Source organism: Falco naumanni, chromosome 5, assembly GCF_017639655.2.
Source record: "Falco naumanni isolate bFalNau1 chromosome 5, bFalNau1.pat, whole genome shotgun sequence".
Lineage (NCBI taxonomy): Eukaryota > Metazoa > Chordata > Aves > Falconiformes > Falconidae > Falco > Falco naumanni.
In genome coordinates, this window is record NC_054058.1 from 55,880,127 (window position 1) to 55,895,910 (window position 15,784).

A 15,784-nucleotide genomic window follows, 5' to 3' on the forward strand; every position below is an offset into this window, starting at 1 on the left:
CCTGAAATAACTCACTTTAAAACCAAGTCTTGCATACCATGTCGAAAAGGAGGCATTGTCATCTTCTCAGGAAACTGCCAACATCTGCAGGACATCCAGTTATTTTCTAATGCAATTTTTATACTGTACACACACACACATTTTATACACATTAACATCTCAATGAAATGACAGTATTTAGTTCTTTGAGTTCTGGCATTTATGCTTGTAGCTCAAAACTGCCTACACGATTTCCCCTACCGGTTTGTAGGTCCATGAAATAACAGCACTTTGCAGGAAGGTGGCAGTTAAAGTGGTGAGAAGTTTCAACAAAGCAGTTTCATAGTAGTGCGATTACACCATTAAAAAACCCCAACTCTGACAATGCCATTACAATTCTACACCTTTAGACCTCTAGCAGTTTGCTTAATCAACTGCAACCTTTTCTCCCAATCGCAACCTAGAAAGTTTTTAAAGATCAACAAACTATTATAATTAGAATGCTGTTTAGAGGCAGATAGCTTACTTCAAAAAAACCCTTTAAAACATGCACTTCAGCCAAAACCTCATGTTTGAATTAGTTTTCTATTGTGAAGAAATATAACAGATTTTTTTATCAACTGATCAAACAGATGTGTTTCAGATTCAACAATGTAAATCAAATATTCAAAGAAAAACAAAAATTTGGTATTCACATTCAAAAAGTATAGCTGCTCAAAGCAGATCTACCAAATACAAAATGACAATATCCATACATAGTATACACTCAGACCCTAGAAGGTAAAATTTCCCTGCTGCATCTGTGACTCAGCCTCTGAGGTTAATCCATGCTCCACATTTATCCAGGTTCCTGCTGTCTGCCCACCAGCAAGCCTCCAGCCTGGGTTACAGATCCCACCCAACCGGGTTCTCAAAAACCCTTCCTGGCCCACAGAGCTCTGCCTCACCTGGGTGAGCTGTGATGCTGTACACAGTACAGTGGTACTAGGTGAAGAGCCACCTTCCAGTAAAGACTGGGGTTCCTTCCTGTATTCTCTGTTTAAACTCAAAAATCAAGCAGGAGGTCTTAAAAATATCTGTAGTTCAGTGAACCTGTTTGACTTTATCCTGGACACCGTGAAGGAAATACCTCACACAGCTAGTATTGTTTTAGCTGGTAGGAAGCAACTGCTAAATAAAAGATCAGTGCGGCATCAGCCCTCTCTCACTTGAGATTCAAACCCTTAATCTGGTCACAAAAGCAGCAAACTAATAAATTTGTGCAACAAAGCTCTGGGCTAGGTCATAAAAGCAGATGTAAGAAAGACTATTCAGTTGTGCAGACCATTTTCTCTTACAAAGGAAGGAGCAGAGGCAGAACTGGAACAACTCCAGAGAAGGTAAGGCAAGTATAGCAGCAGCAGCCTTGATTAAGACGAGACAGAGTATGGCCGCACACCTAAAGAATGAAAATAAACTGACTCTGAAGCTGTACATTTAAATGGGTGTACAGAATAAATTGCCAGTTTATTCATCTTCACTCAGAAAAAGCAGTCTGCTTTCCCACCAGCAGCTGCTTGAAAGTAATCTGATTTACAAACAAGCACGTCAAAAAGAGCACCGTGCTTACTCTACAGAAAACAACCCCTAAATTTTAGCACTTAAACCCAAGAAGCTCCCTTCCACAACTCCCCAAAGCACACAATAAGCAAAATACAGCCTATGTTATTAAAATAGTAAAAGAAACACAAACTGACCATTTGTTCCATCCCATTTCTGGATAAACATAATGATGAACCTTAAAGAACACTTTCCTCATAATCACCAGTTTTACAGTACTGCTAATCTAAATGCTGACCTATTTGATACTGAAGTCTAGACCCATTTACCCAAGAAAACAAAAAAAATGAATTGAGAGCAACATGTGTTTTTAGTGGGGATATTACCGACTTAATGGAAACGTTTTTAAAGTAGTTATTAATGGCATGCAATTTGGTAAACTTTGGTCTATACATCTTACCAAATCTCATTAACTGTCAACATATGTGAAAACAGAAGATGCACTGGTACTCACTCCAATGCCTTTGTAGTCCTTTACCTGAGCAACAAAATATTTTTCCTTTCCCTAACAATAACTCCACTGTATTTTCCCAGAAAAATTAAACTGTCTATCAGGTTGAGGTCTTCTTAGTGGATTTTAGCACAACATAAGCTAGTAGGATTTATTCTTTTAAAAGCAATTATATTTCCCATGCCCAAGTTATCACAACAGACATATCTCACAAATGAGGGCAATTACAGAATGTGGATCCCATCCTGGATGAAGTTGGACAAAGGTTATACTCTGTATCGATGAATGGCACTTCCACAGGCAACATACTGCAGGACCGGTACTGTAATTATTTCCATCCTTGAAATGAGACATTTTAAAAATAAAAGCTTTCAGGGCAACTCATTCTCATGTCTGTCAGCACATGTTATTGCCGAGTAATATGCAACCAACTGTAGGTGATCACATATAAATGGCATCTGTTATGCAATCATGCAATATTTTATCCTATGCCCACATTGCAAAGCATGATAGATTAATACCATTTTAAGAGGCTACTGAAAACACATACGGAAAAGTATATTCTCATTTACTTTACTAAAACTTGGAAAAGGTCTTAAATAAAACTATTTTATTTCCAATCCGTGCATTTGAATTCTCTCACATCAACAATAAAAGATTCGGTTTTACTTCCAGTTATTCAGTGTCTACAATATTTCAGTTGCAGACAGCAGCGAAATACTTACTTGTTCCAACTTTCTCTTTGTGAATTAACGTCAGACTGACGCTTTGTCTTTTTAGCTACGGAAGTTTCATGAAGCCTTGGTGTTGATTACAGTGTATAATCTCTTTTAAGTTACATGTTAAAAGCCCGCTTTTGCTAATTACCAGATGTTAAAACCAACACAAATTGGCGCAACGAAAGTAATTTTACAGAAGAATTTAAAAGATATGGTGAGTTTACAGAACCCTTTGGTTAAATTTACTAAAAGACAAGTTACATTAACAAAGACCACAGTATAAAAAACATTTACAGTTTCATTATTTTTAGAATTTCCTTTAGCATTTTCAGCATTCACAATATAAAAGATTAAAACCCTTCCCCCTCAAGAAAATAGATAACCACAGACAAGCAGTCTGTACAAAGGCATTCAGCTTGCTTTTTGCTTTTATTTTATTTAAGTTCGGCAGACACCAAGTTGATATTGCTTTCATCATTTGCTGGACTAACAATCTCTTCAAGAATTCATGCAACACAATAAATTATACTCGGTGGCCAAGCACAAAAATATCATGTACTTATCTGGGATATTTGTTTTGCAGCTAAAATACTCATGATCTTACAAAACTCCAATTTTACCAGACCAGGCCTTTGGCCAATTTTGATTTTTTTTTCCCTTTAACACGCTGTGCCTTAAGCTTCTTTCTCTGTCTGGAATTCATCCATATTGGGTACTGTCCATGCTGGTCTAGAAGAGTTTTTTTGTTTCGTTTATTATCTATGTCCATTTTGCAGTCATCTGAAAAAGAAAGGTATTTATACCAAGTAAAATACATGAATCAGCATCACAGAAGCTATTTTGTTACTAGAATCCCCAAAATGATAAAAATATCCCTGCACATAACAGTGTTTGTACATAGAGACCTGAAGGCTTTATACACTGAAAGCACTTTCCAAACCAACACAACTGCGACTCAGGAGCTTCAACAGCTGGTAGTAAATGTGCAAAATTTTCCCTTAAGGCTCATGTCTGGGCAAAACACCTTATTCTTTAGTCTGTCACCTGTTCCAATACCGTGTCTAAAAGTATCGTATGTGGTCTCCATCAGAAGCTGCAACAATACAGGAAGCCATAGGCTTACTGAAACATATCTACAATTAAACACTTTTTATGATGTCACGTTTAAGATCTGTTGTAAAAAATTAAATTGAGTGGAAGATAAAGACAGATAAAGAGAAGAATGAAAAGCTGAAATACAATGATGGTACAAAGCACGAGCCAGTGATGCTACATTCACATCAAGGAGTGAGCATGAGGTCAAGTCTAACATATTTAGAGACAGAAATAGAGGATTAATGTCTAGGATCAGGAAGACTGCCTGTGACATGGTCACTCCCAGGAGCGGTATCCCCAGCTAGCTGACACCACATGAATGTCATGTCTCAGTGAGACAAAGCTACAAGAGGAATACCTTGTTAAGTACAGATCCAAACCCTGCTCTACTATTTAATGTCAACCTTGTTTCCAAACCATCCACGTGCAATAATAAAAGCTTTATTATGAGTTTGTACAGAGGTGGAAAAATACTTTGTTGTGCCTGTCTGGTGTTGGCAGGGAAAGGCCAATGTGCTGCTTCAATAGTTGAAGCATGCTGAAAGTCTACAGGGATCTGCACCAGAGAGATGTGCTCAGGGAGCCCTGAAGTTGGCATACAAATACTTGCAGTCAGCAGAGAATCAGCACAGGGACCTGCTGCCTGCTGGCACAACCAAAGGCTGATCCAGCACCAGACTAGCAGCAAAACCACTCCCAGCTTCAGAACCCCCCTGAGATGTCAGGGAACACAACATGAGCCCTTCTAAACAGCATTGTTTTCCAAATGTCATAGAAGGACAGATGGCCTCCAACAAAAAAAACCCTAAGACCCCAAGAAAACCAAAACAACATGCATGATCTTCTTCTCTGATCTTGTCCTGTCATATGATTGAGTTCATCTGTTACATGATTTTTGACTGCAAAAAAGCACATCCACAATAAATGTCAGCTGCAACATTAACTAAATGAAGAACTACCCCTGGACAAAAAATACCACTTGTTCACACAGCACGACGTTTTCATCATACTTTGCAATCTCAAGGATACCATAGGCACCAGTAACAGGAGGAAAACTACAGAACAGCAGTGGTTCAAGGACATAAAAAAAAAAAAACCTATCAAAGGGGTTAAAGAAAGAGAAAAGGACCAAAGGACCAAGAAAAAAAAGATGTAAAAGTGGGTTATTTAAACAGACTCAATGAATATCATTATCTTGAAAAATATGTGCATGCCCACAAAGTTTTAAAAACAGCTACAACCCATTTTTGACCAAAGGCTAGCCAGGCCTTCCATTTTTTTTTCCTAACAACAACAAAAAAGAAAAAATTATTTCACAGCATGCTGTGAAAAATACCTTGAAGTAATACAGGAAAATGTCCCTAATATACACCTATATACTTCCTTAGGTTGGAAAATTATTCACCTATCTATGGAAAGTGCATATTCTGGATGAATCTTTCATCTACTTCGGTCCTTGTAGCATTCAGTGATGTGAACTCCCTTGTGTCCACAGTTAGTGCTGAGAAGTCCTCTCAATCCGTAGTTACTTTGTGAAACAGATATATTCTTAGGTATTTCTGAGGCTACTGTCTTTCTACAAAAGCCAAGGGCAACTGGCCACTTGTAGAAAAGCTGCCAGCAGCGGGAAGGGAGTGCAGGAATGACAGATAACCAGACAGGCATGTGCTTCAGAAACTACATTTAAGACAGTCATGTTTCCTCCAGCTTCAGCATCAGTATCAGAAGACTGTCAATGTTCAAAAACGTTTTGGATATTCAGTTCTAACAATCCCATAGAGAACAACTTTTACACCTGGTTTATGGGACAAATCAGAACCATTAAAATTACAAATTATACTCCAAGCTGCCCTTAACTGGGCACGAATTTTTATATAGCACTCTATTTCCATTTTCATTATAGTTCACAGGCTCTACTGCTCAACCACACAACACTTCCCTGTCTTTCCCAATTTCTGAAACACTGACAAAACCAGCTGCGTGACTGAGAGTAACTACTAGCATTATTCTATATCCCCATGGTGGTGTCTCAAGACTCCTGCACGCCACATAAAAAGATCACATCAGCAGTATCATAATAGTTTAAGTGGCAAAACCTAATAGTTTAAGTGGCAAAAACCAGAGAAGCAGGAATGACTAAGATTTAGTTGGGAGTGCAGTTTTGGAAAGAGAAGGCATCCTTTAGGCTCCTGTCCAGTACATATCGCTACTTAAAACCTCTGTTTCCCCTTCCCGGGTTATTTCCTTTACAGATTACATCCCATTCAAGGATCCGGGAGGAAGATGGCATTATCTGTAGACACCGGAACACCACCCGCTCCCACACCATGTGCAACGCAGCACTAATTAGCATACAAAACCAGGGTCCCCACCATACCTACCTTGAGACAATACATTTAAAAATCACTCTATTCTTGATAAAAATCTCTACAAAATTACTTTGGATTTAGGTCCAACTTTTCTATGCTTAGTGTCCTCCTAAACTAGGAGGGAAAGTATATCCCACCTGCAGTTGAACAGCTGGGACCGAAACAACTGCTAAGTGACGTCTCCACAGAGTGAGATACTACATACTTCGAGCCAAACGTTACCAAGCTTGCGTCGCCAGTGACCAGACGCAATATAGGAGCTAACGTTGTGAAATGACCAGCTCCAACGATTTAAGGGCATCTTTTGACTTTAAGAGACAAAAGATCTGCTTTTCCAACTCGCTGTTCTCCACCCGTAACGCTCACGAGTCTGATCACGGCAGCGAAAGTCACAGAACGACCGTGATAATCCCGCAGGCCGCCCCTGCGCGTGCAGGGCTCGCCCGGCAGCCCGAGGGGGGGCGGCCCTCCCGGGCACCCCCGGGCCGCGACACCCGGCCCCGCGGGGCCCGCTCTCGCCACGGCGCGACTCACCCCCCTGCTCGAGGGCTTTCTTGGGGGACAGCACGGTCGCCACCTCCTTGACCTCCTCCATGACGACATCCGCGTTGGTTCCCAGGATTTTTTTCAGCCTCTCCAGCTCCCTGGGCGCGTTCTTCTTCCTCTTCTCCGCCCGCATCTTCCGCTTCCACTTGCTCCTCAGGCTCTTCGCCATGTCCTGCCGGGAGGGGAGGGGGAAACGCTGAGCCCGAGGCAGCGCCAGGCAGAGGGGACGTTAAGGCGGCGCGGGCGTCTGCCCCAACGGCCCCCCCGCCGCGCGCGGACACGCGGCCGCCCCTCCCCCCCGCTCACCCCGGCCGCACGCGCACCCCGCCGTCCGCCCTCGCGCTAGGCCGCTCTCGCTCTGCGCGCACGCGCGGGCTGCCAGGCCCCGCCCCGCCGGACCCCCGGCTCCACCGTAACTCTCCGAGCGGGCGCGCAGCCGCCGCCGCCCTCCCCCTCGGTGGTTGCGCCCCGCCGTATGCGACGTTACGTGCGGCGGGTGGCGGGGATGGCTTTAAAGGTAACACACGTGTTTCATCACAGGGACAAAGCGCGAAGTTTTAGTCTTAGCTACCGCCACGCGTTTCCTAACGAAACCCGCAGGCGGGGGAGAGAAACCATGACGCTCGCGCAAAACGCTCCGCAGCCGCACTGCAGCCGCCTCGGCCCGCTGCCCACACGCAGGGCACGCGGCGCGCCCCGGTACCGCGCTGCCCTTTGGCCTCGGTGACAGGGCGGGCGAGCGGAGCAGCACTGCGCCTCCAACACCCAACGCCAAGTACGCCTGTGCTCCCGGACTGCTTCCACCTCGCCGGCCCGTCCAGGATTCCAGCATTCCAGCGGCGTGGAGAGCAGCCGCTCCGCTGCATCCCTCCCCTGCCCGCACACCCTGCCTGTCCCGCAAGGCTTGCGGGGCTCAGCCTCGGTGCCTCACAGCACTCTGGTCTCAGCTGCCAGAACGGACTAGAGGTTTTCCAAGTTTTATTGACAGACAGTTAACCTTAACACACACAAGTTGATAAAATGCCAGAATCCATCTCCAAATGATTTCTCGTAACACTGAAACCGGCAATAAATACTTCAATGAAGCACATTCCCTTTGATTGTTTTAACACCTTCCCAACTTACATAATGATCTGACAGCCACTAACAAGAACAAGAGCATCTCTGTTAGAGACAGCGTTCCATTTTACCAAACAAAAACTAGAAGAAATTTTAGCTTAGTAAAACATTGCACAATGATAAACTCAGGCTACCCTTAATGCAGCACACACACGTGTAATCCCAAAGGAAACATTCCCAGCAGCTACAGAATAGTGGAGAGAGGCTCATGCTGGAGCAATCAGAACTTGGCAAACGTTTTAATGGTGAATTAATGTCAAGGGCAAATTCAGTGATCAAAAAAGTGACTGAAATGACGACAGCATGTAAACTACATAAAATATATATTCCAGAGAAGAACCTTAGCTACATAAAAAAGCCTTTTTTTTTTTTTTTCCTAAGGAGGGATCAATATTCATGGAATGAAAAAGTAATAAAGATTCAGTTTCTAGAAGACAGAACTACACAGTCTGCAGATCATCCAGATGCTTAACGTTATATGCACTATAGTCAAACCTCACTCCTTTTGATTATTTTTTATTAAATGCCTCCAGTAAACGCAGCAGGTGTAAGAACAGATTGATGATATCCAAGTAGAGATTGATTGCAGCCAGTATATACTCTTCAGGGGATAACTTGTGCATCAGCAAATGAGTGTCATAAATAATAAATCCACAGAACAGAAGAGCTCCAGCAGCAGCAAACACCAACTCTATTGTCTCACTATAGAAAAACAGCTGGAAGCAAATGAAACATGAAAAGAAAATTTGTAAATTTCATTTTCTTTTTAATATTAAACCCCCTGCATAATGATATGCCACACTTAAACCAAGGATACACACTGTCTTTTTACTGTTATGTACACTCAAATACAATATTACAATGACATTTCAATGTTCTTATTTCATATAGTCCCCAGTCACTGTACAAGCGCCTCCACTTAAGAGAGAGGAAAAAAAAGCTCTGGTCTCCAGAATATTCACAGCATAAAAATGAGAAAAACAAAATACAATTAAACCCCAAATTTCCTTCCCATTCTCTCAATCAAGTAGTGGATCTTGATTGACAAATTTTGTCAGTCAACTCAAATACCACTTTCACATTAACAAGAACAGCATCCAACAAAAATCTGAATTGGAAATGAATGGTTAAAAGATCACCAGCATAGATCTGGTTAGAAATTTTTCATTAAGCTATACTGGACTGTCCAAAACATTTCTACTATACTAGAAATTAGTAAAAGACTTATGTTAAAGAATATTTTTTAACCTTGAACACAAGGTATCTTACCCTCAAGAAACCCGAGAAGATCAAAATCCACAAACAAGTGAAGAGGCTGGAAAAAAAAATAAACTGTGAGCAACAATAGCTTTTCTTTTAAATTTTACTTAAAATCCCTTCCCTTCTTAGAAAACCTCTTCACAATATCTTGTAAGTAAATCTCCATAATTGTAGATGCGAACAGTTCACTTGTATCAGCAGTAAAATTTGGTTTTATAAAGCTATGAAGTTATGTCCTAACTTCACTTTAAAAAAAAAAATATTTGAAAGAGTTGCCTTCTGTCTCAGTGAAAACTCTAGGTAAACTAGTTTTCTAGTGTAATACTATGGTTTTAAGAATCATAATCACAGAAAAGAAGTTATTACCAAGAAAGCAGAACCACACAAAAACAGTAATTTAAGATAAGTAACACCCTCACCATTCTCTTGAAGCAGGTTCTATTGACCTGTATTCCTCATTGTATCTGAAAAGCGTGCTTTAATAAAGGAAAAACTATCTTAAAAAAAATAGTAAAAAAATCATCAATATAACAACATACCCCGCTCCAAATTTGCTGAAGTCTTTCTTTGACTGCAAGGTATATGCAGTCAGTCCAAGAAATACAGCAGTAGTAAGAACAAAGGCTTGCAAGACAACAGACACCTCGTAGAAACTCACTACAAACAGAAAAAGTAAACCATCATTTAGAGAACACTATGTTATGTATTTGCTACGTTATCTTTTGAGGAAACAGAAGTTCAAACTTTCAGACAGGAAAAAAATCTGAACCGTGAACTAAAGAAGTAAATTATGCCTGAACTTGCCTTTGCACTTCAAAATCATGATCGTAGGACTCACGGATGCTTGCACTACCTAAGTTTGACAGTTACCTTATAGCTGTAGCTTCTAAAATGGAAGTAACAGATCTTCCCTACTCACAATAATGAACAACGACGACGAAAGTATTTTAAGCATAGATATGTAAGATCTTAAGGAAAAAGCTATCTGAATTTTTCATGATACTGAAACAAGGAAAAAAAAAATCAGTCCTCTGTAAAGGCTCATAAAGTTTTCATTAGGGGATAGGAGAGGAAAGATAAGAAAAATGAGCGGAATCTTTTCCTTCCCTCTTTCTTCCTTAGTCTTTCCTTTCCCCAAACAACTTTTTTTTTTTTTTTTTTTTTTTTTTCAGGAGATCATAAGCCACAATAAAGAGGTTTCATCTTATACTGGAAGCTACAGTGCAAGGTGATGCCATGACTTGTCCACACACTGTCCCAACTCAACCACGACAACAAAGTATAGAACGCTCCAAACTCAAAATTCCCTTGGAGGAAACCGAGGGGGAAGATAAGGATACTTCACTTGCAGATCAGCTCTGCTAGGAGCTACCTCACAGGAAAGAACCTTGCTAGCTGTATCAAAAGAATGGATGGCACAACTCATTTCTCACTTCATGTTTGTACGGTTCCAGTTCTGGATCAGAATCCTGTTTTCCCCCTTGATTCCCTGTTTTTTGCTAAACTCACATAACTGTCATTAAAACTTTCAAACAGGGGATTTATTATCATTTTAGTCACACCTAGGAATCCCAGATGGCAATTAGTACAACATATTGGATTCGTTCTCTGATTTCTTTATGGAATCGGACAATAGGATGGCTATCACTTACCTGTAATGGCAACTGTCAGTGCTTCCAGTAGGGTCTACAAAAAGTAAAACCAAAAAATTACAAGGATAACATCCCCCCCCCCCCCCGCCAAAAAGACTTACATAAAGACTTCACATGCAGTAAATCCCGTTCTGCTACATAATCCCAGCACGCGTTGCATTAGCTCTCCTGTTAAATCTTTGTATATGAAAACATTTTTAATAAGAAAATGGCAATCATACTGGTTTACTGTGCTGGAAGTTGGTGTGTTACATAAAAAGAATACAATATAAGCTGAAAATGAATGGGAGACAGCCCCTATAGAAAAATGCCACTTAGGTTTTCTCCTCAAAGTACAAAGCATTCTTACCACACTTTTTACAAACTGTTCAAGGGGCTGTAAAATTAATATACTCCTAATATCTTGTTAGGTAGCTAAATGTCTGCATCAACTTCCTTTTCCCACTCATCCCTGTTTTGAAACAGCTAATTTTAAATCAAACATATTATTCATGTCTGGGCTGAAGGCTAGTATGGGCCCTGAGATTTTCAAAAAGATAATTTCAAATTAAGTTTAATTACAATAAAACATGAGAAAATTCTCCATGTCATGAACCACATGGTCAGAGAAACCAGAACATTTAACCCATGTTCTATTTAAATCAATTTATCACACAGAGATTTGTATCCTCCTATTCCTACACAATGTAATACTTAAACTGTCATACCACAAACTTCCCACACCACATTTGGCCAAACTATTACATCGCTCCTTACTACAGCTACACTTGTTGAAAGTTTTTAAACATTTTACTCTCCTACAAGAATTCAGAAGTCAGGAAGCATCTAACTATCTCAGCATTTTAAGTACCTATTTACACAGCAAATCTGTCTTCCCATGGTATCACAAATAGAATTTAGGCAACTCCTAAAGCATCAAATTCTAATTGTGCTACTGTGACTTATTTTCAGAAGACTGATTTGATACACAAACCAAAATATCACGGAACAGCAGCCTATAATGTACAAATTTGCAGCATCAGGCAGGAGACTATAATTTGAGGACATCTCTGACTGACTTGCCTGTGTTGGAAACAGGCTCAGAACTTTGCATCAAAAAGACAGCATTAAAGAAATAAACACATGTGGCTGGTTGCATTTGGATCTTTGCTGGAGGTTGTCCATTAAGGTAACAGAAATGCTGTCTCCTCTCCTACTGAGCAGTTTCATAGAAAAATCACTGACATCAACAGAATGATCATAGATAGACAGATATAGATAGATAGATATACATACGCACACACACACAGGCGGAAAAAATAAAGCTTGCTCAACCTGATCCCAAGTTTAACACTCTTTCTAAAAAGATCCTGGAAGAAACCTGACATAGAGGCTATGTAGGAACAACCTGTGGACAGAATCTCCAAAAAAACAGCTCACATCTTTATAAGTATACAGGGTATCTTTCAAGGAATACAAGAAAAACAAATTACCCACCACTAGTTTGTTTCAAGGAGTTTATCACAATGAAAGATATTCCAGGGGCTATTAAAACTGAATTTATATAAATACTTACAAATCCAAAAAGTAGGTATAAATTAATAGGATGCTGGTGTCTGTAGAGGGTCAGTGCCACGATTATAGCCAAAGATCCAAACCCAGATACCAAAAGCAAGGCAGGCCTGTAAAGTTCCATACAAAAAGGTCAAAATTAAAATGAAGTATCTGGAAGACTAAAAACCAGTTTCTATAAAACCAAGTTTTTAAGTGATCACTTAAAGATACTGCTCCATATATGCAAAGTAAATGTAAAGCAGGTTTTACAATAAAACTGCTCTAAAACATACCACCACAGATAATCAGTTAAAAAAAGTACAGTCACAAGTAAAGACAACTTTTTTCACACTGAAGGTAGAGATTGCCCAGGAATCCATCATCTGGAGATGAACCCGTATGAAGAGTAAAATGCATCTGTACTAAACAGTATTAAAGTATATGTAATATTTTGCCTATTAAGAACTTTACATTCAGGGAACTGTTTTTTGTAAGCACCTGAATGCAACAAACCAGAGCATTAACTGCACCAAAGAAAATCAGTACTGACCAGTAAGTATCACTACAATTAAATCATTCAAGCAGCCCTCCAAGCAAAAACTGGACCAAATTCATACACAAAACCACAACGGTTCTAAGTAAGCAGCAGGACAATTTTAAATTACCAGATTTAAGTAAAAATTGTGGTTTTACAACCTCTGTTATATACACTATAGCTTATACAGAAAGTCCCATATAGTGTTTGATGCTCCTTTTTTATCCTGGCTTGTAAGTGGAAGTAAAAGCAAAATCTGCAAGTGCACTTGGGGGAAAACAGAAACTGGACTCAATGCTCTCTTCCTTTCTCCAGCTGTTCTTTTCCCTTGCCTGTTCACCACAGTTTGGATTTTGAGACTTGTTTCTCTCATGAAAATCTGAGGCAAAAAGACGCAAGCCCACAGGAATTTTACACGACTAGCTTTCAGGGAAAAAAAAATAAAACCCACAACAAAAAGATGATGGGGATGTGAGGAGAGGAGTAAGACATGATTCAGCTTTTCGGAACAGGTACCTACAAACAGCAGCATTCCAAACAACAGTCTAAAAGAAAGTACTTAGACCATAAAACAAGAATGTCAATAATTGAGATGTTCTGGAACTCATGTATAGATTTTCATAACACAAATATTAAAGTAAGCACTATTAATAAGTATTTAAATAAAATTTAATGATAATAATAAAAACAAATTTTAATAATAAACAAAGGAAGGAAATATCAAAGAAGAAAAGTGTTTTTCTAATCAGGTTACAAAATTTCTATTACAGAATCAAACACACGGTGTAAAACTGACCAGGAATACTGAAGTGTTCCAGAGCAACAAACTACATCAACTATACTTAACACATCATAAACATCTCCATTTCATTTTAGTTTTTACCTTTCATGAACAAATGCCTGCACTCCAGTACAGTACAGAAAAATTGCAGACGTGACGGTGGTCAAAAGAACTTGAATGGAAAGTATGCTGTAGACTTTCCGTAGAAAAGCTAGAATAAGGAAAAAAAAAATTAAATCACTTCTGAGTTACACTTGTAAAGTTCAACAGTAAATCAGATACGCGTTTTCTATGTGATAAGGAACCATTAAAAACTCTTTATTCAGTGAAAAAGCACTGAGCAAAGTGCTAAGAAGCCATTTTACCTTAAAAAAATGACACTGTATTCCCACAAAATTACATTTATCCCTGGACATCATTATATAAACAAAAACAATGATAAAAAAAAAAAAGACATACACAAAAATTTGCAAGGAATTTACTTCAGACTATTTTAAAAACCGCATACACCTTAAGCTCATTAAGAAATCACTAGTAGTGTACCTTCTCCATTATGTTACTGGTATCTAATGAACTTAAATGAAGAAAAATTAACTTGGAGGTTCTGTGGAAGACAGGAACAGCCATAAAAGTTTAAAAAGGAAAAACTTCTACAGTGATGTCTGTTTGACTGACCTTCTGCCACGTAAAATATCGTTTATCATAATTTGCAACCTGCACTGTAATGAATGTGTATCTACGGATACAGACTGCTAGGAAAAAAAATAATCCCAGAATTAAGCTAACAGGCTTTGTAATTCTAGAATTACGAATAGTGGAACGTGGTTCAGAACCTACAGATATATCATACAAATATTGTCTGTTCTGAATGGAAGGAGACCAAGTCCATGAGGCAAAATGCTCTGAAAGAAATAAGCTTACAGGGAGAATCAATTCAATCTTTCATAGCACAGCCTAAACAAGTTTAAAAGCACGTCCTATGAAAAGCTGAATTACCTGCTTGCAGCAGGTAAAATTAAACATACTTGTAAAGCATGAGGGCCTACTTCATTGTAATAAACTGAACAAACCTAGAAGTAGGCTGCTAGCTAGCACAACCTTCTCCCCAAATTATTACATGCATCAGCAATTTTACTAATGGCAATACTTCTTTCATATCTCCTATGGTGTCCTTTATTTTCCAGACACAACAAAACCGTATTTTTATAGGAAGAGTTCTCCTGTTTATGAGCAGCATCTAATTAAAAAAATAACAGAACACAGCTGTTCTTATTCTAAGATCTAGCCGCTAACACTATGGCCATTTCAGCAAGGATTACTGATGAGGCACCTTCTGCGAGAGTATCCGATGCATGTGAGACCTGTGCATTAACGGCAAGGCAATACTGCATGGCCGCTAGTATGACCCCATAGCACACCAACACTCCAGAAGAAGAAACAATATTTTAACACCTCAGAAGAAATTCAAATCCCCCAGTCTCCTGGTTAAACTCCTGCAATTATGGGTAGAAATTTTAACATTTATGAGTCTCATGTATCATGTTTGGGCTTCAAAATGCCTAAACCTGGGGAAGACCAAATCTTAATCTACACGGGTTTAATCCCTCTGATAAGAAGACCTACTCCTTATGAGTTTAAATGATAAAATCTTTCGCCGGCCACCGATCTTTTTCTAACCCTTGATGCTTAACCCGGGCTGGGTAACGCCCCGGCGCCCCACGCTCAGCCTCGACCCAGAACGCTACAGTAACTGCGCAGGACGCCGATGCAGCCAAACGCCACAGGCAACAGGGGTGACGGAGAAGAACGTGTTGGGAGCACCGGGGTACGCCACCCTCCTCGGCTGCCGGCAAGGGGAGGCAGCAGGGGCCTCTCCGCACGGCCTGGGGGGCCTGAGGCGGGGGGACGCGGGGGAAGGCAGCATATGGCGGTCTCATTCATCCCCAGTCCGTACCCATGCGGATGTGGACGCTGGCCGAGGCCACGTTGCTGCCATAGTTGAAGTCATCTTCGATGGAGCTCCGCGGGTAGAGCTGGTCCGCCGCCGCCATCGCCGCCACTTCCTCCCCCGGCAACAGCGACAACCACCCCGCTTCAGGCAGAGGCAGCGGCACTCCGCGCCGCCGAGCAGGGCGCTCCGTCGAGC

General features: G+C 40.4%; 2 protein-coding genes across 3 annotated transcripts; both read right to left on the reverse strand.

Annotated features, from left to right (window-relative positions):
- Positions 1-2,586: 2,586 nt before the first annotated feature.
- On the reverse strand, positions 2,587-7,302 carry LLPH (LLP homolog, long-term synaptic facilitation factor). Of its 2 annotated transcripts, none has more exons than XM_040595953.1 (3): positions 7,285-7,302; positions 6,747-6,930; positions 2,587-3,528 (listed from the first exon to the last, which is right to left on the reverse strand). In XM_040595953.1, the coding sequence occupies exons 1-3, from the start codon at positions 7,291-7,293 to the stop codon at positions 3,365-3,367; spliced, it is 357 nt and encodes a 118-aa protein (XP_040451887.1). In that variant the 5' UTR covers positions 7,294-7,302; the 3' UTR covers positions 2,587-3,364. The 2 variants fall into 2 exon arrangements, with proteins under 2 accessions (XP_040451887.1, XP_040451888.1); XM_040595954.1 differs by lacking the exon at positions 7,285-7,302 and adding an exon at positions 7,065-7,145.
- A 417-nt stretch (positions 7,303-7,719) lies between these two features.
- On the reverse strand, positions 7,720-15,741 carry TMBIM4 (transmembrane BAX inhibitor motif containing 4). The gene is made up of 7 exons (XM_040595952.1): positions 15,593-15,741; positions 13,741-13,849; positions 12,345-12,450; positions 10,790-10,823; positions 9,677-9,794; positions 9,147-9,192; positions 7,720-8,593 (listed from the first exon to the last, which is right to left on the reverse strand). The coding sequence occupies exons 1-7, from the start codon at positions 15,687-15,689 to the stop codon at positions 8,387-8,389; spliced, it is 717 nt and encodes a 238-aa protein (XP_040451886.1). The 5' UTR covers positions 15,690-15,741; the 3' UTR covers positions 7,720-8,386.
- Between the last annotated feature and the right edge of the window lie 43 nt (positions 15,742-15,784).